This window comes from Urocampus carinirostris, chromosome 3 (genome assembly GCF_059441175.1).
Source record: "Urocampus carinirostris isolate Australia breed hairy pipefish chromosome 3, RoL_Ucar_1.0, whole genome shotgun sequence".
Taxonomy (NCBI): domain Eukaryota; kingdom Metazoa; phylum Chordata; class Actinopteri; order Syngnathiformes; family Syngnathidae; genus Urocampus; species Urocampus carinirostris.
Genome location: NC_142351.1, coordinates 44,846,314 through 44,872,431, shown reverse-complemented (window position 1 = coordinate 44,872,431; position 26,118 = coordinate 44,846,314). Strand labels below are relative to the sequence as shown.

At 39.4% G+C, this 26,118-nt stretch overlaps 1 protein-coding gene across 3 annotated transcripts in view; it reads right to left on the bottom strand.

The window, feature by feature from the left end:
- Positions 1 to 26,118, bottom strand: part of casz1 (castor zinc finger 1) — a 152,836-nt gene that overhangs the window by 28,980 nt on the left and 97,738 nt on the right. For 2 of the 3 annotated variants that reach the window (XM_088332025.1, XM_088332023.1), the window contains exons 4-8: positions 23,881 to 23,946; positions 15,834 to 15,930; positions 10,879 to 11,043; positions 6,602 to 6,774; positions 4,747 to 5,612 (exon numbers count right to left, since the gene is read on the bottom strand). In XM_088332025.1, the coding sequence (XP_088188151.1) occupies positions 4,747 to 5,612; positions 6,602 to 6,774; positions 10,879 to 11,043; positions 15,834 to 15,930; positions 23,881 to 23,946 (1,367 nt within the window). The remainder of the gene's footprint in view (positions 1 to 4,746; positions 5,613 to 6,601; positions 6,775 to 10,878; positions 11,044 to 15,833; positions 15,931 to 23,880; positions 23,947 to 26,118) is intronic. The other variant, XM_088332024.1, reaches the window with a different exon arrangement.

Sequence of the window (26,118 nt, the reverse complement as noted above, 5' to 3'; positions counted from 1 at the left end):
GGTGCCTTAACACTGATTTGCACAGTGCATTCTGATAGATTTTTCACCTGTGTGTCAAATAATCTCTTAATATATTATGTATATTTACCTGAAAGGTGGTAGAGTATTTTGCTGAAAGTCTTTCTGTTTTTTTCTATTCTTGAACATCTTTGATGAAGAAGGGAAGGGATTGTTTAACCTATCAGAATGCACTATGCAAATCAGTGTTCTTGGCAACATAAATATTTTGTGATGATGAGATAAGGTCTAACGCATTCCTATATGTCAATTGTACCACTGGTGGTTTAGTGGTAAAGTGTTGGCAATTTCGCAGCCACTGCTCAGGTATGATTCCTGTTGCATACAATGTTTTCCCTATTTAGATTATGGATATGATAAATCATTACTAAATCCTTGCTCCAATGCGTTAATAAACAGTAAAACCATACCTATAATTACAGTATACTTCATACCTTTAGTTATTGAATGCATTTCGAATCGTATCCGTCGTATTTTCTGGTATGTAAGGCGCATTTTTAAATTTCGGGCCAAAGTGGGGTTTTTAGGTTCAGGTTCTAGTGCAGAAAATTAGGTAAAATGAGGGACTGCGTTTGCTATGTGAACCCAGAATGATCGCCAAGAAAATTATAGAATTCTTTCAAAATCTCACAGGATGAATTGCCCGTTTAAGCCAGATAAAAGTGCAAACATTGTTTGTTCTGTTTCAAATCACTGTTCTTTTTTGTTCTCCCCTCCAAAGAGGGATGACAAATGAGTTTGACTCAAAGCGGCTTCTTTCTGGAAATTATCCAGGAATAATGCGGCTTCGTGTAATTGCATTGGATAAGATACAGAGCTTGCGAAAGATCATTTGTACAGTGTGTCTAATTAGTCAAGCGTTCATATGCGCGAATCTTTGTGCAAAACACGCAGGGCTAAATTAAAGAAGAACATTAATTAAAAACAGTGAAACTGAAAGAAAAAAACATCTCAGTGATTAGTGGAAATAGTCAGATGAAGATCAGAATATAGCTGATATTCTGTTGTTTTTAAAGGTGGGGTGCGTCTTTTAAAATCACCTTAAAAGTTGAAATTAAAATATTTTCTCTATTAAACATGTGTTACAAGGCCCAAATGAGTTCAAAGAGCCCTCATGCTTTATTTGACACTGCACCTATCTTCTTTTATCTTAGAGTGGCATTTAACAGGAGAGTGATTTCATGCTTGTCCTCGCAAGAGTTTTAATTTTTTAATGTAGCATCAAAATGGTGAAAGTAAGAAAAGGTCTGCTTCGAGTACTGTCCAAATGAAATGAAACGAAATGATCTGGCTTTACATAGCGCTTTTCAAGTCAACGAAGACTTCCAAAGGCGCTTTACAACCTGCTTATTAGGGGCATTAGGGGTTCAGTGTCTTACCCAAGGACACTTCGACATATAACAGGAGCCGGGATTCGAACTGCGATCTCTCGATCCCAAGACGAGCGCTTTACCTCCTGAGCTACTGCCGCCCCACAAAAAGATTTAAAAAAAGAGGAAGTGCAGGTATTTGCACGAGCATCATAAACAAGCTGACATAAGGCAAGAGATGGCAACAGCCAGTCAAAAAGTTCCAAATTGCGTACAGCTCTGCAAATAGTGCTATTTTGAACTCGAGGCCCGCAAACCAAATTTCACAACATTGATATCAATGACAATAGAGACAATTCAATTCAAAAATTGGCCCACGAGACAATATTGAGAGAAGCCCATGAGAAAAATGAGCTCCAGTGACCTCCAGTTTTAAATATGTCGACTGGATGCCGCAAAAGCCAGGCTCCACCTGCGAAAGGTTCACCTTAACTTCATCCTGGTTCTTTTATCTTAAATGCTAGCTATAATAGAAATAAGAACAAAGAGACATTCTCTTTTAGCTGTTTTATGGATTTTAGAACGATCGACTTGAACGCAGATTTAAGAAGGAAATTGAATGTTTTTGAAATGAAGTGTTTGAGGAGCATGTTAGGGGTACCATGATTGGATAGATTGAGAAATGAAATTGTGAGAGACAGAACTGGAGTAGTCGTGGAACTGAGCAAGCGTGTTGATAAGAGAGTACTCGGTTGGTTTGGACACATGGAGAGGATGGATGAGGAGCGAATGTTGAAGAGGATCTACAGAGCAGAAGTCAATGGAAGGAGACCAAGAGGAAGGCCGCAATTGACGTGGATGGATGGTGTTATGAGTGCACTGCAGGAAAGTGGTCTAAATATAATAGAAGCTAGAGCTCTTGTTGGTGATAGGAATGAGTGGAGAGGTGTTGTGAAAGGATAGTGGGATTGTGGACGCGTTCTTAAGGATGGGCTGGGCACCCGTATGATGCGGCAGGGGTAAACCAGTGAAAGCTGTCGGGCCCTGCTGTTGAACAAAAGAGTGTGTTGTGTCACCCTGACACGAGTGACACGGCCGCTTCCTTGTGTCCCGTTTCATCTGGAGGGACGAAAGCATGACCAACTTAGGTGCCGAGGTGCCTAACTTGTTTGGGTGTTTGGGCAATTGGGTTAGCCATGGTCCAAACATTTTTGTGTGTGTTTTAGCTATTTTTTTCCCCTTTTATTTTCTTTGTTATTGTATGTGTTTGTCTTGCTGTCGGTCACCCCTCTTGAGGGATATGACCAAGGTAGATAGTATTATTTGCCCTCATGTAGGTTTTAGATTAGGGGATGGTGTCATAATAGTCTGTAATAATGGTTTGCAATAGTCTTTGATCTGGCAGCCCTTTGAGACTCTTTGTGATTAAGTGCTATACAAATAAACATGACTTGACTTGACTTGGTAAAAACTACCAGTTGTTTTATACTGAAATCTCACATTTCTGAATCCTAATTTGTTTGTGAGCCACCGAAAAGACTCCCAGCTGTCTAGCCAAGGCACACTTTTTATGCCAATAACTTACTTGACTTTTTAAATTTTTGCAAATGCACAGTTGAAATTCCATCTTAAAGAAAAAAAACCTTAATAATCGTCTCAATATTGAATATTTCTGAAGCATAATTTAATTGTGAGCCTCTAAAAAGAACCCCAGCCCTCCACCTTTTTCCCCATATAAAACAATTTGAAATGACCAGAAAACGTATAAAACATGGTGGAAACGTATACGTTGAAAGCCTAGGCCCAGTTTGGCCTTCTAATAGCAGGCGCTCCAATGATCTCCCTATGAGCACCACTAGGATTCACAATCCTTACCCAATTTCAAGATAAAGATGCGGTCTCCCCCGATGCGTCCCCGTCTGTACTGGGACAGCGCAGGAAGTCCCACTGGGGCAACATTTCAGACCGCGGATCTTTATAAATTGAAACTCTTTAACTCCGTTTTGGTTTTGATGGGCTTAGCCAAGCACGATGTGATGAATACAAACACGTCAATTACGGCTCATGGCGTTCATGTATGTTGTTTATGCAAAATAGATATTGACATGTTTTTGTGGGAATTTCAAAAAGCACGATTTTACTGATGCGTGCAAGTGTGTGTGATCTCGTATTAATGAAAGGAAGAAAATGTATCAGCTGTCATTTCTGCTTCAATGATCCCAACAACCCCCCCCCCCCTTTAATTTTGGTTTGCACGGAGCTCACAGAAAATAAAACGTATTTTTGTTCCGGGTGTTTTTTCCACCACTTAATTTGATTCCACCTCCATTTGGTTGGAACGGGCGCAGACAGACTCAGATAAGAGGGTTGATGATGAGGATACAAACCCCACTCCCTCGCACCCCATCCCACTCGCATCATAAAAGACCCCACTCAGCTCTGTCAACGCATTTATCTCCAAATGCATTATGGATATCTCATGAAGCATCATTAACCCACCAACAAGCACAAAGCAAAGGTGCATGCTTCCAGTATGCCCCTTTAAGACTGCTTGACCTTAGTGTGAAGGTTGCTGAGGCCACTGGTTTTATAGTACCGGCCTGGGGGAAATTTAAGGCCCTCAATGTTATGCTTTCGATAGGCACCAGATTCCCAATCATTGTCCTGGAACGATTTACTTAAAAGTCCTTTACGGAATTTTAATTTTTTGTTATTCACTGACGCCATCTTCTTACACATACTCGAATAAACTCTTTTTTTTTATCTTTTGGGGGGTTTGGGTTGGCATTTGAAATGTACTAAAAACACGTCTTTTCTTACTTTTACCATTTTCAAGGTACCAAAAACTGTGGTGACCACCATAAAGTCACTTCCCCCTCCTCTAAAATAACGTGTTCTGCGGCCAAAACAGCTTTGCTAAAAGTTAAATAGATAGGTGCAGTGCAAAAAAGATATAAGGGCTCTTTGAACACAGTCAGGCACAGCTTCCCTCTGGAATTAAAACATGGACAAACAGGTTCAGAGACAGCTTCTTCCCCAGGGCCAACGCCACCCTAAACAAGCGCACAAAACTCTGAAAACAAATATCTTGCAACTCTTTTTGCTGCTTAATGTTATTGCACAAAACTGTGGAATGTATATAACCTTTTTACTTGTTCGGGTATTTTTGTTGCTGCTAAGTGTTATTGCAATTTCACTATTGTTAAAATGCACTATTCATTTTCATTGCACTATTATTATAACTAAGGGAAGTCTCAAAGCACTGCGTATATAATATTTTTGCCTATTTATCTTGACAGTCTTTTCTCTCTTTGAAGTCTTTATTACATGTTTACCCTGGAGTGCCATGTCTAATCTATGTTTCACAACGTTGATATCAATGACAAATCAATTCAATTTCAAATAAGTCAAGACTGACCTGCGTCTGGCCCGTTAGAAGGCTTCAGGGCAGCTGCAGCAAGCCTGGCCATCATTGGCGATATCAGACCCTTACTGGCTGAGATCTTCTCCATGATGGACGTGCTGGAAAAGGAGTTTGGTGTTGTCGCCATGGCGCCGTTTGTCCCCACCATAGAGCAGCCTTGGGCGGGCGTTTCGGTGGTCATGGAATGGGCCCCGGATGAGACGGCTGACAACAAGCTAGCCGCATGCGGAGGGGGCTGCAGGGGCAACCGGGGTATGAGTGGGTAGAAGGGACTGGAAGCAGCCATGTTGCTGTTGGACAGAGACAAGGCCACTGGCATGTTGCTGGGTAGGGCCTGGGACAGCAGGCTGGACATTCGTTGGCCCACATCGGCTAGTGAGGGTGTCGGTTTGAGTGCAGCGCCCACCGACGAAGTGACGGCAGTAGTGGGTGTAGTAGCCATGAGGTGAGATACAGTGGTGGACTGCTGGGTGGTAGGCGAGGCACTGAGACTGGAGTTCTTGCTGCTGATGGCCGAGAAGTCCATCAGGTCGTCGTTGCTGGAGTCTTCCTGTTCGTCTTTGGGGGCCAAAAAAGTGGAAGTGAGACCCATGACGCCCGAGGATCGGATGTGACGGCGCTCGTGTTTGCGCTTGTGAGAGGTCATCTGGCTGGTGGAGGTGAAGGTAAACCCGCAGCCGGTACGGATGCAGTGAAAGTGGTTGGTTGCTTTGCTGTACACGCAGCCCTCGTACTTGCACTCTTCGTATTTGTAGAACTTCTTGAAGCCGTCTTTGGCATAGGCGTCGTCCTTGATGTGGTAGCTCTTGTGCTTCTCGATATCGCACTTGTTCTTAAAGGTGAACGTGCAGCCGGCACGCCTAACAAAAAGAAGAACGTCATCGCACATTCAGAAATCACATACGTCCGCATTGGGTAATCCCTCCGCTATCACCGTTTACTTTCTGTGGTTTCCTACTTTTCATCGTGCATTGAGATACGCTTTCTTTTTTTGGACGCGTTTTCTATAAATCATTAAAATGATCATATATTGCATCATTATAACAATAATAGTTCATTTAGAAATTATCACATTTTTTGAATCATGATACATACACTATAAGACCGTTTCTGAGTGTTCTCCTCTTATCTTCTATAGTTCTCCTCCTTACATCAATACGTGTAAAACCTGAGACAAATAGGCCTTTTCTTACGTAAATTTTGAAATGAAGTTCGACGTGAACTCAAGAGTGAATTACAAGAGCCCAATGAGACCAAGTGAGAGCCCGTAAACACAGCCACCCATTTCCTTCATGTGCTTTTTTTCCTTTTTTCCTGTGTCTGCCCGTGCCCCGATAACGTTGCGGTCAAAGTTGTACTCATAGGTAAAACGGCTTGAAGAACCTAAGCGCAAATCTTTAGTTTCTTTAGCATTTTTACGGCACAACTTTGTTTTTCCATTAACTGCAGCTAGGTTATTTTTTAATTATAATTTGACAGTTCGGTTAAACCTTATTCGTAAAAAGTTGATAAAGTACAGTACCGGTACGGTTAATCGTTAAATTAAAGCTAGAGAGTGTAAATTGGTTTTGTTCTTTGTTTGTTTTTGTTTTTTTAAGAGAGTATCTATAGATAAATAAAAGTTTCTACTTCATGAGGTTTGACTATTGCGGGTTCTTTTTGATACCAATGTTGAACTCCAGTCCAGTAAATGATGAGGATGTCGTGACTCTGGCTAAAAACTGAAACAGAAAATGACTTTTGGCCCCAAATGTACTGCATGCACACCGTTTTGTCAATATATGTATGGAGGTTCATTGCATTTATTTGTTATTCAGTAAATGAAGGGATTTGTTTCACCAAGGTTTACCTGCAGTGGAAATGAGTGGTCTTCTGCCCGTAAAACTGACAGCCCACCGTGCCGCAATCCTCAGTGGCGCGGAACCTCTGGAAGCCGTCGTTGATCAGCTGAGCGTTCTTCTTATGGAAGTTTTCGTGTGTCATGACATCAGAAGTGCTGGTGTACACCTTGCTGCAGCCCACCTGAAGAGCACAGACAAAGCCCAGGTCAACGGATTTCCGGTTGTGAGCCGATTCAAAAAAGAAAGCCATCTATGTAGTTTTAGAAAATGGTTCCCACGTTTGTCATTTAATTTGTGGTTTCCTATGAAAGCGATGCGGCTTACCTGAAACTATGCAACTTTCCTATCACTGAGGTCCCCACAAATTTACTGTAACTCTATCTGGGTGAGGTGTTTATCATGACAGCCTCAAGTCTAAACATTGAGATGAATGGCTATGTTTGAATTCAAAGCAGCAAACATGCAATAGATCAGGGATGTCAAACTCAGTTTGGATCTGGGGCCAGATCAAGGCTTTCTGTTCGGAGGCAGGCCAGATCAACTTCAAATTTTTGCTTTTGGTTTTCAGTGTTATGCTTTATCATTAAGCCCTACATATTGTAATCACGGATGACCAGAGATCTTCTCTAAACACAACACATTTGGTCAAAAACAATAGGGAACTACGATTTACATGGTTTGCATTTAATGTGGTCAGTGGTTTATTTTACGAGATGAAAAAATACAGTTTTACACCTGAGCCCACTCACCACGCTTTTCAAACTCAATACTGCCCTCTAGCACCAGGAGGGAGCATTTGGTTTGCATTCATTTAATTAAAATCATAGCATTTGACAGAATTGACTTAGAGATTCCCTTCTCTATTTCACATACTCAGAAATCATTCAGCAGGCCAGATCCAGCCCACAGGCCGTAGGTGTGACATGGCTGTAATAAATCATCCTTGGAGTTCTTTGCCCACCCAACTTCTGGCAAAATTCTCCGTATTTAGTAAACAACAACAGCTACAACCGCCTCCATTTGCAGTTTGTCAGCACTGTTAAGACAATTGCTGAAATGTCTTAACGACAAACAAAATTTAACTCAAGGATACCTTCCACCAGCAACAAACTGAAAAGACACTTCGAAATTCAGCAGATGCAGTTAAAAACACTGAAATTACACAAATCTACACCAGTAGAATATTTAACAGTCTTGGAAGGTACCAAAACATGTAAATTGTGTCTATCTACATGAACAGCAAACAGAATTTCATCCACTCCAATTAAGGAGTGAGGGAACAAAGCCTACGTCAATTCTAATCTTCCATTTTAGATTTGTACACGGAATACACATACTTAGGGTTTTGTTTCTACGGTGAGTGACTGAATGCTTTCATTAGACACGTATTCACTTTCCTCCCATATATTAATTGCGTTAGATGTTTTCTTCCATATTTTTAGGGTCTAAAGCAGGCATGTCAAAAAATGGATCCAGTCCATTGGATGATTTGATCCGGCTCGCCGTAAAATTCTGAGCATGTAAAAAAGCAAGTCTGTAGCTCAAAAGTTAGGATTTTATTTTAATAAATCCAAACCAAATGCTCTTTCTCGCAGCTCGAGGGCAGTAAAAGGGATCGTGTCCGGTCCGTGCGGTATTTTCTCAGCTTCAGTCAGCCCAGCCTAGTAGTTTGATCAGATGTTTTCGCCCGCTCACTGCTAAAACTCTCATTTTGTATTTCTTTTATTTATCTATTTCAAAGCAGTAGGATAATTGAGGAAAGCATATTTGTATTCATGGCTCCAACTCTAGTTTCTTTATGTTGTGAACTGTGTGGTGAGTTAGTTGAGATGTAAAGCTGCATTAACTCAATTGTTAAAATAAACGACACATTCAATGCTAAACATGAAAAACATTCCCATCCATTGTTTGGGAAAAATGTGTTGTGCTTAGAAAAGAACCCTTATCATATTTGACTATAATTTATAGGGTAGTTTAGAGCATTCAACTGAAAACCAGAGCTAAATATTTTTGCGTTAACCTTTTTTTTTTTACTTATCTGCCCTTCCTCAGAACATAAAGCCTGGATCCGGCCTAGAGCCATACTGAGTTCGACATGCTAGACCGTTTTTCATGGCATGCACTCTCAACAAAGAAAAAAAAATGGGTTTGTACATGCTTAACTAATAAAAGCACATTGTTGTGGAAGAACTACATTTAACTGCACAATATACACTGCAAATCTGTGTTCCTTTTTGTACATCTAAAGGTGTTTTTTTGTGACAGTCATATTATATACCTTCAGTCGGTAAAGACGTCATCTTGAGGAATGTTTGCCCCTTGAGGATTCTTATAAAGGGGCTCGCTACTTCATTGATTTTAAATTTTTTGCGGGGGGTTCTGGTCCAATCTACCGCAATAACTGAGGGATCTATGTTTTGCTTAATAGTTCTGCCAATCAAATTATGAATAATATGAAGGTTAATTAATTTGTAAATCTGATTATATGATACGTAATAAAGTCAAAAGGGTGGGAAATGTGAACTAGAAATCAGAAAATAATAACGTTAAAATCACGAAAAATCAAGGAAAAAGCAAAGCAGGAAAATGTTTTGAGGTAATTGTTACACAGAGGAGCTTTGTAGTAAAATCTAGATATTTTCCTCCTCTTGTATAATTGTGTAACTCAATTTGCTTGTTCTGTGATTTTTGTAATATGAATATCTAAAGCATACCAATAAAGTGCTTTAAATCCGGACAGAAAACGTTTTTTTTACACATGCTTTGCTATACACTCTTTCAGCAATGTCTGATACCCTTACCGTGTTTCGAACTGCTTTTAAACGTACATTCAATGAAAATGTGTAAGACATGTTTATTCACGCTGTGCACAAAATGCACTCAGTGATTCTATTATTTTCTTTTACAACGTTTTGGTACTGCCGAGTTAACCATCCAACCAATGTGAAACTCTTTTCATTTTCTCAATAAACTATACTACCTCCACTGGATGTTTTTATAGAGTTCACCTTCTAAAATGCTGAGGAAGTAAGAATTTTATTTGATTGCATAAAATCTGATAATGAAGTCACCATTTTTTAATCATGATATAATCTTGACTCGAAAGTTACATGTTTGAACCTATTCTTTTCCTGCAAAGGTAACGGGATTGTTTATGGTGCCGCAAACTCGTTAAACCTCGTGCGCAAAAAGCATTACCGACAATAATTGGTTTTCGAGAAAAGGGTAAAAAACTGTTACATATTGAATACAATAGTTGAACTTAATTAGTCTTGTTTCTTAAAAGCACCAATGAAATTGTATTCAAAAACACGATGAGTTTGTTAAAACTATAGCTAATTTGCAATAACCAATTTTTCAGTGCGATAGTCGCCTTGGTAAAGATTTCTCATGCGATAATGGCTTTAGCAACACCTGATTAAATTGAAAGAAACATTAACTATAAAAAACTGGATTTCCAAGTAATATCATATTCAGTAATGGCCTTAAAGTACGTGAGTTCGTCCATTATTGTATATTCGGTATGTAAGTAGTTAAGGACATTATCTCCTGCCTACAGTTAAACTATGGAATTTGGAATATTAATAACACCGGTATCAAAAATTGAATGAAAATATGAATAACTTAGACAATGTTCTGAAAATCCTTCCTACCCATTGAGATGTCCTACCAATGTGCACAATGCTAAAAACGATTTCCAGGAAAATGTGTAAGGTCTTGTCCAACCTATCGAAAGTACCTTTGAATGTGATATGTTCATTTGAATGCCGTGAGTACTTATGGTTATATTTTAATGTAGTTTTTTTTTTTAATTTTTTACAGCTAAAAGAATGGAGGTAACTTGTAAGCCTTCGTGTTTTTCTTTGGTAGTTTTTTAGCAGGGTGTTTGTTGAATACAGTTATATGTATATCAAGTATAAATGTCAACCCTCGTTTGATATCATCAGTAAACATACTGTTCAAAATTGCTGTCATATCAGCCTTTGATATGACGTCTCAACAGGTTAGTAGGTTTTGGGAGAAATTTTCGGTCTTCCTACTTCCCATGCATAAAAGAAAACACCGGAAAAAAACAAAACAATATTTGCATGAGGTTAACATAATTATGGTATGGTATGAATCATTTCTTGCTTTCTTATTTTCTCCTGTCATTTACGGATAAAAGCGACTCAGTCAACAAACAACTGTTGACTCTTGGATCAGGTTCGGATAATATTGGCTTAACTGGGACTGTCAATCCAAACGTGTCTAGTGTGTTTGCAAGTGTTTTTATGTGAAATTGTACCTGCATGCAGTGGTAATGAGTGCTTTTGCCATTGAGGTGGCAGCCGTGGTAGTAGACACTGCAGTCATCCAGCGGGCTGAAGCGCATGAACCCGTGCTGCAGGGAGTTATCTCGCTTCTTGTGCATGTTGTAGTGCCTGATCACATCCTGCTTACTGGTGAACCTCTGCAATAGAAATGAAAAAGGGGAAGACGTAAAGCAACAGGTTAGCCTTATTTCAGGAACCGTGGAATCAGCGTCATTTATCTCAAGTGCAAGGAGCAGCTGCAGCACTGGGCGGCCAGTTGCCATTTGACCGTTGGGGGCTGGGAGGTGACATTGGCCGAGAGGCCTCAAAAGAGTTTTTATTTCTCTACAAGTTATCTGAAATAATCGGGGGCGGGGGGTTTGTAAGGTTTATTGTTATATATTCTTTATTAATTATCCATTATCCATTATCGGCCAAAAGCCCATATCATGCTAGGACACGATTCCATTGAATGTTGATGAATGAGTGAATGAAGTATAACATACAGTGGAACCTCGCTAGTTCGCGGTCCCACTTTTGCGGGTTCAGAGCTTCGCGGGTCTAAAAAATATACCTTACCTCCTCAATAAAAGCATTTATTGACTTGAGCATGCGCGAGCTTATGTCAACTGAGGACACGGTGTGGACACTCTTATTGTGAAGGGGAGGGGGAGGCCCTGACACAATGCTTAGTCATGGTGAGTTACCGCTTCGCTCACCCCCCCTTCTTCAACTCCTCCCACCTCACCCCCTTCTTCTGTGGCGCTGTTTATCATGAAGGAACTAGGCAACGCGAGTAAGTATATTCTCTTCTGTCACATTTCATCTTAAGTTTGACTTTATTATACCATAAGCGAGCGGTTGTTTGTACTACCTAAACACGACTAATTGTGTGTGGTTTCGTGTATTTGTTGTAAAAGCCGTTCGATGCCACTAGTTAAGTATGTTGTTATTGTCAGAAGGTAGCTCTTTCACTTTAATAATTTGTACTCATTCAAATACTTTATTTCGTCATCAATTTAATTCATTCTTTACAATTTATGTGATTTTAAGAAAGAATATGATAATTTTTTTAATAGATGTTTAAAGGGGTATGGAAAATTAGAGTAGGGGTAGGCACTCCCTTATAATTATCCCTATGGGAGCTTGTTTAAGTATTTATGTTTAATTCTATATGTTTTTAATATACGAGTTATTTTTAGAGCAGGGTTATTGAATGCATTTTCTGAATCAATATCTGGCATATCATCAATAATCCCTCAAAAATTGATGATAAAAAATGTGATCAGCTGTCAAATTATTGATTACTTGTGCCACGTCTAATTTCAACATGTTAATTTTTTTTATAAAGGCCTTCATACCTAATTAACATGTATTAAGGAAAAGCAATAATTGGATTTTGTGCTATTCATAACAGATTCGTAGCAACGAAACTTTGAAACCAATCTTTCAGGTTTGAAACTCCACTAAAAAGCAGTAGAGAGTAAAAAAGGACACAAATGCACAAACCAATTCACAAAAAAGGTCATTTTCCCTTTTAATTAGTCAAGATAAGGTTTCCCATTCATCTGCAGAAAGTGCAATTTCAATTCACTAACACTTGCGATCTGTCGTTTGCGATGAGTGCTAAGAGACCTCGCATCAAAAACGACTAAATAAAGGATTCCTCCAGCGTTCGGCGGTCGGAAAGCAGAAAAGTGACTCCTCGGAGACTCGCAGCAATGAAATCTGCTGTAATTGGCCTTAAGCTGATGTAACAGAAACTGTAACAGGAGACGTGCAAATCAATGAGACACTTCTGTCTTTAATCCATATTCATCTCCAGTTGAGGGCGAAAAAACATCAGAAAGAAGTGTTTGGAAAAACGGCTAATTGCTCTACAAAGTAGGCTAATTGCTTTGTGTTGCGTTCTTTGCTCACGAACAAAATCTAAAAAAAGCGTCTCTTTGTCGCCGCTCCTGGCCCATTTCCCACCGCCTAACCCCCCCGCACCCCCCTTTTTTTAAACTCTTCATTTGAATCACGAGTATAGTAATCCCTTGCTGTATCGCATTATTGCTATTCTCGGATTTTTCTCGTGCATTGTGTTCTGCATTCTGATTGGCTAAACAGTTATCCTACCCCTCTTTTGCTTGTGACAGTGCCCAAAAAAGCTTGACGAAACTATATTACATGTGCTCAAATCTGTTTTTCGATTTCAAGTTTCCCTAAAAGCCATCATTTCAACAAAACAACAGAGGATGATCTATTGCCAACAAAGTTTATCATGTAGCAGTTATGATTCACAAATTCAAAATAAATGACACAAAAAACACAATTTAAAATGATTCAAGTCCACAAATATAACTTTTCTTTTCATTAGCCTGTCGGTAGGTATATACCGAAAAACTTTGAAGTGTTTTGACACTCAAAAAAAACGGTGACGAGATGATGTAGGCAATCAGGTTTCATGTGGGGGGAGCAAACACATACCCTCATTTATCTTCTTGGGTAAAAGGCTCTGAACCCACTGAAATTAGCTCTGCCACCCACTTTGGAGTCCCAACCGACCATTTGAGAAACACTATGATAGAGCATTTAGACGGATAGATGTATGAATAAAGGTTTCTACTTTTCGTGGGTTGCCTATCGCGGTACCTGTTAGGAACGCAACCCCCACCAAAAACGAGGGATATTTCACGCTCAGAATTTTCCAAGGCATAAAAACTAAAAAAAAAAAAAAGCCTCGCATATATCTGAGCCTCGGTCGAACGGGGACCAGAAGACGAGTGGAAATGGGGCCCGTGTACATTCGATCCATCAAGGCGTCCAAAATAAGCCGCGGAGAGAGCTGACGGGGAAAAAGATCTCATTTTCAGTGGAGTGGCGACGAAGGTTCCGAGCCACTTGCTACAATTTATTTTAGGATTCCCACTAGTGTGGCAAGTTGTGCACGCCGTTCCTCACGTACAAGCCCATGAAAGGAGAATGTTAAGACTCAGCCAATGGGCCCGAGGCTGGCAGCGGGAGAATATTCCAGGACTGTGTGTCATGTAACATTTCGTGAGTTATCACTTCGAAAGGGACTGCTCATCGTGTGCTTTTTTTTTCCTTTTCAGGGAATTGACACCCGCGGTGCCTTGAAGGGAGAATATCTACGCGGGAGGCGAGCACCGAGCGTTGAAATTGCCATGATAACCAGAAACAATACTATAAATGATGACATGAAAGGATTTTCCTATGTAGGGTGCGTCTCATCAGTCTGTGCAGATGCTCCTAAATAGTTCCCGCCACTTAAACGTTCTTTATTGAGAGCTAATCTGTCTTGAAAACTGGTCAACAGAAAGAAATAACACAGAAAGTGGAAATGCAAGGATGTACATTATTAGACAAATCCGTAAACTGCAGAAAAGCCCATTGGATTTACCGTATTTTCCGCACTATAAGGCGCACTGGGTTAAAAGGCACCAAAAATGTTTTATAAAAGGTGCACATGACTCTAAAGTGCATGGCATTAAAACTATTGTAAGGGCTAGGTTTGAAGAAAAAAAAGAGCCTAATTTGCATATTAATTGATAATTCGGAGTATATTACTGATCACAATTGCATACTATTGCAAAACTTTGAATGCAACAGGAATCTAACCTAGATTACGGCGGGCAGTGCACCAGTTCCCGTCCACTAAACCCCTAGGGATGCAGCTGACTTATTTCATAATCACAGTTTTTAATGTTATTATTGGGCCGGGCCGCAAGAATGGTGTCAAGACATTCAGCTGGTCAGGGGGACAGCCAACTTGCAGTCTTTACGAAGCGCACTGGATTCTGAAACGAATGACAGTAAAGGCATTGTGGGAAGTAATTTGGTCGTACTAAACTGAATGAAGAGAACAGCAATGTGGAAAGTAATTCGATCGTCCTGAAATCCATGAAAAAAAACAAGGGCAGCATGTAGTCAGAAAGTTTGTCACTTAAAATGATTAGTTTGAGCTAACAAAAAGTGAAACAACATATCTGGTACAGTAACTGAAAATAGTGTAAACATAAGGTAAGACCTAATGCATTGTCATGTGTCGTACATATCCCTAGGGATCTAGTAGATGGTAACTGGCACACTCCATATCACGATCTGAGTTCGATTCCCTGATTTGTGCAATAGTTAACAACAACCCATGTCCTTTGGGAATCGGTGCTGTTATCATTGCTATCCGGTTCGATCTCTGTTGCCACTATTTCTAAGTAATTGTGTAACTATATGTGTATGGATACGTCTGCTGCCACTGAAGACTTTGTGTGATTGCAAGTCAACAAATATTCATAAATGGCCCTCAATAATACCCTACTGTAAACATTTGTATTGTATATATATATATATATATATATATATATATATATATATATATATATATATATATATATATATATATATATATATATAAATGTGTGTGTGTGTGTATAAATATATGTATATACATAATACATATATATATAATACATGTAATTAATGCACCAACACACCGTCCTACCTAATGTTAAAATGCAAAAAGTAACAATGGCTTAAGAAAACAAGTCTTGCCCTGTGGTACGATTATAAATTCAGCATATTACTAAATAAACAAGAGAAGAATATTTCAAACACAGACCAGCAATAGCCAGAGGACGCTTGCAAACGAAACAAAGCTCTGTTTGGAAAACCACAGGCTAGCAAACTTATTAATAGTGCAAATTTGGCAGGATGTTACGAATCGTGAAAAAAAATTACGCATCACACTGTTTGTCCAACCACATCTCATTGTTTCCTTACGTGACAAATTCATTTTCTTTGTGTTTTTTGATAGAGAGAGTACTTTGTTCTAGGCGGGGGTTCGGCAATGGCACTTTCTAAAATGTGGCGAGCTGGTGACTTGGATCAAGAGAGAGCGTGGCGTCGCACATTAAAGGTGTCATTAGAAAAGTGATAAATTACTCACGCTCACCTGGTAGTTACACTCAGGGTCCATGCAGTGGTAGTGCTCCCTGTATTGGTAGGCGCAGTGCACGTGGCCGCAGTGCTGACTTCCGGAAAACCTGGACAATTACAAATGACAACAAAAGTTGATTATTTTTTTAGAGTTTAACGCAACAATATTTTATGTCGCAATAAAACTCAACTTAGACGTATTAGAAGCTCTTTGATTACATAGAAATCAACCAATGTGCCTTTTTTCCATGTTTTGCTTTCTTCCAGCTAAGTAACTGCAACATTTATCCATATCTGTAGGTGGCAGCAGATTACATTTTTTCTTCCTTTTATAAACCAATATACAGTTATGAGGTAGTACAGAAACATCTATTTTATGACTTATTTTGCTTCAATAAGTGGTATAAGATTGCACTGCATAGAAATAGTAAAATGAATCAAATAAACTGAAAAAATATTCCACTTGGTTTCGCATGTTTTTCCAGGAGCGTAAATATTATATGTATGTTGTCTTTTATTTGATCTGAAACTATTTGAATTCATGTTCCCTGTGTTTTTTATATATAAAGGCTAATCTTGGATTTCATAGTTTTTTTGTTGTTGCACTGAAAAGTAAATCATTTTAATCAACAATTTGTTAGAGATTCCATGTAGCTTGACCTTAAAGTCTCTTAATATGAAAAAAAATTGAAAATGTAAATGAGTTAAAAGTTGACTGTAGAGTGAAAAAAATGCTATTAAATTTTGGTAAAATAATAGATGTGAGATCTTGCATTGCCTACCCCGAGCTGATTCTTACGCCTGCAAGACAACCTTGATGTTGCCAACTTGAAATCTGATTGGTTTATCGACGCTTAATTCGTGCTACAGGGCCTCGGTATGGCTGAAATGTGATTGGTCAATTGATTAAGTATTAAAGAGCACACCTAGAATCAGCCAGGGGTAAAGCAATAAAAGGAGGCCGACAGCCTATTTAAAATAATCTAATACGTATCCATGGACAAAATCTAAATACATCAAATGATTCAGATCATTTTTAGGCCAGCAGAAAAGGCCTCACACGACCCGATGGCCCACCTCTGGTTAATTGTTTGTTTCCGAACTTTGCGCTTTGACCCCCCGACACGTTATTTTCTTTTCGCGTCCTCCCACCTGAGCCATCCGGGAGCTCGCGGAGGAGGGGGCTTTCGATTCAGGACAGATGTGTGACAATAAAGACTATCAAAGAGCCTGTCAACAGTGAAAGCGGGCGCCATAAAACAGGTGAGCGACTTTTCAAAGGCATGACGCTCGTCTCACCTTCAAAGTGCCGGCGCTCCTGCAAACGGCTCGTGTGCCGCTGCCACAATTTAGCAGCCTGTCACACCAATTTCTGCCAAATTATCTCCATTTACAGCCTCCGCCGCCACAAGATATGCGTATTACACACACTTCAGCCCCCCCGATGCTCGCCGCAAAAATCCTTGTCAAATCCGTGACATTATTTGGAAGGAAAGGCTTTTGAGAAGTACAAACGACCCTGTGTTTTTCTTTTTCATTTCGTGAACGGAAAGAAAAAGGCTGCCACCGCCTGCTACAGTACGGTGACTTTATTGTGCTGATTATAAGCCAGATGATGATGACTGTTAAAATCCTCCAATTACCAGTTAAAACACACAAATAAACATTGCGCCGCCGCTGCCAAGAACTCCATCTGCTAGTGCAAGGGGAGCGAAGGGTGAGTTTGTGTGCAATTGTGTGTGTGTGTGTGTGTGTGTGTGTGTGCTTAGGGGGAGTGAAGGGGACTAAGTAATATTTTTTCCCCTATCTCGCTTTACTATGTTCATATTATCCCAGGGCTGCGTTTACAGATCACTTTGCAGAGTTCATTAGGCTAATTGAACTCCGTATCCACTTTATTCTTTTTAGCCTGAAAGTGGGTTTGCATCGGCAAAACGTGCAAGTGCAGCGGTACCTCTTTATACGAGCAACTCTAATTGCCCGGATTGCCATATACGCGTTTTATTTGCAACAAAATTCTTGCTAAAGACAAATCCAGGTCACGAGCAGTCCCAGTGGCTACCACTAGAGATCGCTCCACACCACTCACTTCTCACGACTGCTCACTGCCAGCATGCATGAGAACTAGTACAGGTAAAAAAGTACTGTATATTTTACTTGTGTGTAAGTTCATTTCAAGTTACAGTAACAGTCTAGATCTCATACCTGTCAACCTCAGTCAATTGCTCTCTATATTAATATTGCATTAGCTCAGGAGGTAGAGCGCCCGTCTTGGGATCAAGAGGTTCTATTTCCGGCTCCTCCTTGGACAAGGCACTGAATCCCTAATGCCACCAATAAGCGGGTAGGCAGCTTGCATGGCTGACTCCCTATTGGTGTGTGAGTGTAATGGGTAGGTGTGAAGCACATTGTAACGCGCTTTGGGAGGTCTTCATTGATATGAAAAGCGCTGTATGTAAATGCAGACCATTTACTATTTATTGCAATTTCCCTTATTAACCGATAATAAACCTTACAAACACCACATGGCCCCTATTTACTCACATCAAGACAGACTATGTCAAATAAAGCTACAATATTAGTGGTCAATAGTGACATTTTCCTATGCTACCAGTTACCGAAAAGATCCCAATTAGAGCCAAAATGTTAGTGTCTGGCGCGCCTCCCGTCCCCATTAGCCTGACTCTTCATAAGGACATTTGGACACCACCCAGTGTCACGTGATTCATTTTCCACTGCCATTTTCCACCAATACCGTTTTCCAGATCATCCTGGTTTCTGAGGTTTGTTTTTGTTTGTTTTTTGTTCGGACAGTTTTACTGTTGTTTTTGATCGTTTGTTACTTTATTGATGAGTTTTTGATTAAATACCATCATTTTTAAGAACCTTGCCTTTTCCTCCTTCCTGTTTTTGGGTCAACAACACATTCACAAGATAATAATCCGACCTTGGGTGCTGTCCAAACTGTCCCTATGAAGTGTCAGGCTAATTAGGGACAGGTGTAGGGTGATTGGATTCACCTGTCCAAATCACAATCTGATTAGGCACCGTCTTGTGGACAGAGGTGCACCAAACTCAACAATAAAGTTATTGTTTAAAAATTGTTATACGGCGCACTGAATTCAAAATGAATTATGTATGAAATACAGTGAAAACAGGTTTGCGATCTTCGTCACTCGTCCTTGATCAAAACCCCCTCCCCCTTCCGACACACCATGCGCACACCTCTGTTATGGCCTCCAGGTTAAGTGCTCATAATAAACTTGCATTTCATTAATATGACCTTATTTATCTTATTACTGTTTTTTTTTCATGTTTAAATACTATTCTAATGTGTTTTAACGCATCAGGAATACGTGTTTTACAGCTACATAGTGTTCACTTTCGGAAAAATTTGCTCATTACACAAGAAATTCTAGGTACGAGCACAATCATGGAATAAATTAAGCTTGTGAGAAAAGGTACCAGTGTAATATTTTCCCGCCCTTTCTCGCTTTACTATGTTCAGATTATCCCAGGGCTGCGTTTACAGGTCACATTGCAGAGTTCATTTAGCAAATTAGACTAGTAGTAGTACGATCGGTGTTGGGGGGGTCTGAAAAGCAATAAAGCAAACAAAGGTCCCAAACATTTGCCTTTTCTGTACTCCTCTTTGACATCCTTATGAAGACGCACTCCTCCTCCCTCCCCTCGAAGAATACGCCTTCACTCGCTGCCCAGCTGTATCACTTTGCCTCTGGACAATTCCCACTTGCCGCGTCAGGGGGCCTAATGGGCCGCTGCTATTCAGCTGCATATTAAATATTAATATGGCGGCAACGTCGAGATTGCAGCGTATCTCCAGTTACAATAGAAAGACAGATCAAAGTGGCCTGGCCATTGGGAGGTGCACGAAAGAAGGGTGGGGGGAAAACTGTGACTAAATGCTAACTGAGATGCGTCATATGTGTTGCGGTGGGGAGATTAGATACTGTCAATTCTGGACTCGGTTCGTACACCATTTTCACGACCAGATTCAATTACTTTTAAAGGACTTTCAAAGCCATTATTTTTAAATTGTCCAGTATCATAAAAAGAATATATCAGGTGCGAATCATGTATTTTGCACATTCAGACTCGATATGTATTATATGGAAAATGTTGGCAAAAACATAAAACGATTTTTCTCTAAGAAATATTTCCTTTTGTATGCTTCCCGTTTTTTTAAGAATTTACACAAAAATATATCACTGTGGGGTTTTTTCTGGTCCGCATCAGTTCTGAGCCAGCTGCTGCGCGCCAGCCTAGGCGACGCGCTGGCAATGCTAGTCTGGGAGGGGACGGGGAGCTTCTTACAAATTTTTCTTTTTTTTTTTTAAAGAACAAGCCGCACCGCATTTGAAGCCTCAGTGTTGAAAATGTAAGAAAAAATTTGCGTCTTTTAGTTTGGAATTTCCATTTTTTGGGGGGATGAAAACAAAGGCGAAAATCAGGTTATAGCACTCGCGTGTGGTCAATAGATCCCACCTCCCGCTCCGTGCCACATTTGCCGTTTTATGAGTTCCCTCTCCCGTTTTTTCATCCCTCTTTTCTTTTTCCTTCCAACCCAACCCAACGCGGAAATTGAAACTGTATCCGAGCTTATCTGCAGCCGCCCCGTGCATCAACTGCCGAGATGTTTAGACAAATTTTATGCATTATGCAGCGCAAATATCAAAACAGTTCTTGGCAGTGCCAGCAGAAGCCTCATTAAAAATTCCTTAATTAAATCTTCGTGCAAAATGTAATCAGTCCAAGGAAGAGGTTTTGTGCGTGCGTTTGCGCAAGTGTGTCGGTGCCAAGGCTTTGATTTGTGCCCTTCATGTTATGGCTTCGAGAAGTAATCATTAACGCCAAAGCCACTTCGGCCTTTCAAATGATGCTTTTCTTTCTTTTTTTGGATGGAATAAACAAACAAGTGATAATCACCTTTGAGCATCAGTCCTAAATTAATCCAGAAAAGATGTAGAGAGGGGGGGATCGGCCTATTGGCAGTAATGCATTGTTCCCTGGCTATCAAGAGACGTCTCCCCTATTTTCTAATATACATATATCAATAAAAAAATAATTTTTAAAAGAATCAAAGGACAAATGGCAAATCTAAAAAAACCTTACAGTTCATGTTCTCTCCACCAACAACAAAATCTTAGCTCAGATGTTAGTTTATGATAGTCTTAATTGTCACATCCATGGGTGTAACAATAAGCTAAAGTCATTTCAGAATTTTTGGGGGAGGATTTCCTGTTATAAAGATGAAACGAATCGCACCGAAAAAAATCTATGCCCTGAAATATATTGAGATACCCATTGAATCAGCACTGATCTTGGAAACATGAATTTGAAAGTAGTGGTGTATTCACAGGAACGGCAAGTTCTTTCACATACATGTAAATAGGTAAAACAAAAGAGGAGCTATATCAGACAGTATCTGTTAATCTTACCGGCTCTATCGTATTGTTTTTTTTCCCTCATGAATGTTGAGCCAGGGCAAAGCCTTTCCAGCTAAATCTGGGTTATTCTTGACCTTTTAGGAAAATAAATCATCATTTTGATCATTGAAAGATACAGAATTCAAATCATAACTTTTTGTTGATGTAAGACATCACACATCTAACCAGAACTGTAACACTTCTCTATTGGAGGTCAGAGTAATTTTGAACAAAGTTCTAAAATTATTGATTAATTGATCAAACTCGAACAATTCTCCTATGAAAAGACAGCAATTTTATTGGCCAGTGACATTGGGTTTTTCCCAAGGGCTATCACCATCCTAAACAAGAGCACAAAACTCTGAAAAAGAATCTTGCGACTTATGTATCTTTTTAGTTTGTTGCTGCCAAATGTTATTTCACTTCGTTTCATTTAATTATTGTTACGATGCACTATTCTTTTTTATTCACTAACATTGCTTTATTATAGTAACTCGGGCCAGTCACTAAGCACTATGTTGTAAATATCTTTTTTTCCTGCTTTAAGGTTGTTATTAATGGTATTCTTATACAATTTGTATAATATATATACTAATTTATACAAGAATTCACATTGATGCATCATGCTGTGCAGATGACAATAAAGAAAATTCAATTCAATCCATTTCAAATACAAATGCATATTGATTATAATTCCTACACTTTTGGGCTCATGTATTTCCAAGTCTTTACATAATTAAAAACATTTTGCAGTTTCCCGTATATCGGATTTCAAATAACGAAGGCGATTCGATTTATAATGCTAGTTAAATAATCCTATTGGCATCAGTATGAAAAAAAAAAATCAAAAGTTCAAGCGTAAGTAGTTAATGATTAGCTTAACTCTGAGGATGTGTAGAATGTAAACCGTGTTTCAGCACATCTTGTAAACACATGCTCCGAAGGTGTTAAAACCTTTACAGTCTCAGGCACAATCAAGCCGTTTCTTTTTCATTACCTTTCATCCCGCTAGCAACATAAATTGAAGTCTTTTCTTAATCAATTGACTGCGCGTGGAGCATCTTCACGGCAGAAATAAGAGTTACGTTGTTGTATAAAACACCATAGGCGGGAGGAGGAAACTCCTCCGTTTGTCCTTACAGTGCCTAGCGAAAGTATTGCCCCAGCTAGAACTTTTTGTCATAGGCTTTAAACTAATAGCTGAAAAAACTGAAAATATTTTTTCACTATTCAACGACACGTGAGACACAATCAAGACGTAGAACCAAATTATTTCAACATCTTATATTTACAACAAAAATGATCCAATGTCGACCTAAATGACAAACAATGACAAACAGTGTGCACCTGAATGTCATTAAGTCATATATAAAATTAAGCATCAGTTTGGAATAAAAGCGCTTTGGAGAACTGAAAACATTTAGAAGACCAAAGAACATGTGAGGCATGTCTGTGAGAAAGCAAAAATGGGATAGAAGACAATTTTGCAACATTTTAACATCTCCTGGAGCAGTGTGCGAGCAATAATTTCAAAATAGAGAGAGCCTAAAACCAGTGAAAACCTACCATCCCTCTAAACAATTAGCCCCAACAAGGAGAAAACTAATCAGAGAAGCAACCAAGTGCCATTATCATGCTGGATGACCTACAGGCATACACAGCTGAGGTGGGACAATCTGTGCATAAGACAAATATTAGTCACACTCTGCATAAATCTGTCCTTAATCTAAGAGTGTCAAAAGAAAGTCCTCTCTCAAAGAATACAACAGAAAAGGCCCGTTTGACATCTGCAGAAGACACGAATAGCATGTGGAACAAGGTGCTCTGGTCAGCTGAGACCAAAATTAAACTTTTTGTGCTGAATGCAAATTGTTACGTTTGGCGTAAGAGTAACACTATATTATCTTGGAAAAAACAGCCCCACTGTCCAACATGGTGGTAGTGGCATCATGCTTTGGGGTTGCTTTTTTGTCAGCAGGCACTGGGAAGATCGTTCAGATTGTTGGGAAGATGGATAGAGCCAAATACAGGGTGATTCTGGCAGAAAATCTGTTGGAATCTGCAAAAGATCTGAGAGTGGGGCGCAAGTTCACCTTCCAACAGGACAACGACCCTAAACATAGAGCAAAATTTACAATGTACTGGTTTAAAACTAACAATATAAAGGTAGTAGAATGGCCAAAGTCTGGACTTCAATCCTTTAGAAGATTTTGGAAAGATCTGAAAATGGCTGTGCACAAAAACTCACCATCAAACCTTAAGGAACTATTTTGTAGGATAGAATAAGTATATAGTTCTTTTTTAAGATGTGCAAAACTTGTAGAGGCATACCCCAAAAGACTTGTGTCTGTGATTGTGTTAAAGGGAGCTTGTACAGAGTATCATCTCCAAAAAGGGGGACAATATTTTGCGACATCTACTTTTCATTTCTATTATTTGTTAGCACAATATAAAATATTGAACCCATTTGGTTTCTATTCTCGATTGTGTCTCACGTGGTGTTGAATCTTATAAAAACATATATCAGAAATTTCTTGGGGGCCAATACTTTCGCAAGGCACATTATTGCTTCATGGGTTATTTGCGCGACCTGTCGGGGAATTTGGATACCTGGCAATGTATTTCTGGTAGAGGTTGACGTCGTCGTTGGCAGGTTTATCTGGCGGCAGGCCATTCCTAACGTCGCAGGAAAAACAGAAAAAAGGGACAGGATTAATGGAGGTTCGGTGCTGCCTGTTGTTAATAAACACAAAGTGACAAAATATTTACTTGCAGAAACTCCGGACCATCAATTCACAATTTGTGGCGGCAGAGCAGTGTATTTCCTGCGCTGTATGAATCAGAGATGGAAGGGGCGCACATTTGATGCATGGCCTTTCAGCCAATGGAAAGAGAAATGCAGGCGCAAAAAAAGGGACATTAATCTTTTATGCGGGTGTTTTGGTGAGTGCTTATATGCAAAACTGGATAATAGCGTAGTGCGGGTAAATTCCACCCTCTTTATGGGACTGTAAAGTCAATTCAACTCAAAATGGATTTAAATGGATACTTTTGTGTATTCCACCGGATATAAAATTCCCATTGTAAAGGAGGCAGTACAATTCCAAGCAGAGGTAAGAGACAGACCCGGATGCGGGCCCGGGTCGGGCCTAAAATGTCAGTAAGGGCTGCAAATAATGAGTATTTTAAAAATAATTGAATTTTTCTTATTAACTGATAAATCGGTAAAAAAATATATTGTTATCGTGCTCCCCTTTATTGAGTCATATGGAGTTTTAGGACAGAGAGAAAAACTGGGTGTAAAACAACAAAATATTCTATAATATAAATCAAAAAGATAGTTGTTGCCCCCAAAAAACATGCATGTCAGGTTAATTGGCCAGTTCAAATTGTCCCTAGGAGTGAATGAGCTAGTGATTTTGTCTCTGTGTGCCCTGCGACTGGCTGGCAACCAGTTCATGGTATCCCCTGCCCACGGCCCGAAGACAGCTGGGAAGGGCTCCAGCACCCCCGCAACCCTCCTGAGGATGAGTGGTGCACATAATGGATGGATGGTAGATAGTTCTAGTGTCGATATGACACAGAGCTAAACCACCAAAGAAGGACCGTGACCACAGAGGACGTGTAATTGAAGCTTTAATTCCTTCTCCGGATGGTGAAAAACCTTGATAAGCTCACGAAAACAAAAGGCAAGTTTACATTTGTCTGAAAGTTTACGATATATGTAATAGTTCATAGATCGTATAACTTCTTTTGGAAACATATGGCATTGCATTGTTTGTCCTTCAACATGGATGGAAATGGATTGGACAAGCAACTACTCTGTCAGCCATTGTGTGAGACTACTGAAGACAACCAGATATCAGAACTGGAAGTGATGCAGAAAACCCGTAGTAATATTATTTCACAATATTTTTCATCTTAAAGCTCAAATAAAGATAACATATCTATGTAGAACACCTTTTAATGAACTTATATCCATTTGTATCACATTCTAAACACAATATCTTATTTCCTCCAAAAACAACAGTTGCCCTTAGTCCAACGCAAGTGTTTAACAAACAGATTAAAAATACATGCAAATGAATACTATAACCCTCCAATAAGTAAGATACATTTTGTTTAAAAACAGTGTCAAGGTGCCCTCTGCTGGACCAAAATGATACTACAAGTTTGTCGACAGATAAGGACGTCATCGCACAACAAAATGTGGTCGCGAGTGGCCTCCTGCGTGATCGATGATGAAAGAGATTTATAGGATTCGTTGTTGCAGCCTAAATGTCTTGCTTGCTGAATTAAAAAAAAAAATTCATTTATGTTTATAAAAATGCATACTAAAATGATGTGTGGATACTCTGTGAATCTCTTTTTTAGAGTGCTGCACTAGATCCTAAAAAATTGGTACTGCTGCTGCTGTTTATGGCTCAATTTTCAACCCATTAAAAATGACAGTCATCGTTAAAATATTCCTGTCAACTTTTTGAAAAATTTGTTAACGCCAGAAAATTGTCAGTGAATATAACCTCTGCAGACACAGAAATATGAAATATGTAAATGTTAATACAGTTTTGTTTAAAGTTGCCACACAGAATTTGACATTACTTACCAATAAGTTGCGTCAAACTCTTCATAATAGTTAAAAATACGAGTACGTTTTCATTTTGACACACAGGGACAATGCTTCTAAAACTCATTTTTTATGCAAAAACATTAAATGAGTTATTATCCACGAGCCTAGGTCAGGTTGGTTTAAAATTTGTAGGCCCGATCTTACCTCTGATGCGAAGTACGATATTATGAATACGGCTTTGCTCACCCCTCGGCAGGGGCATTTGGTTCAATGTGAAG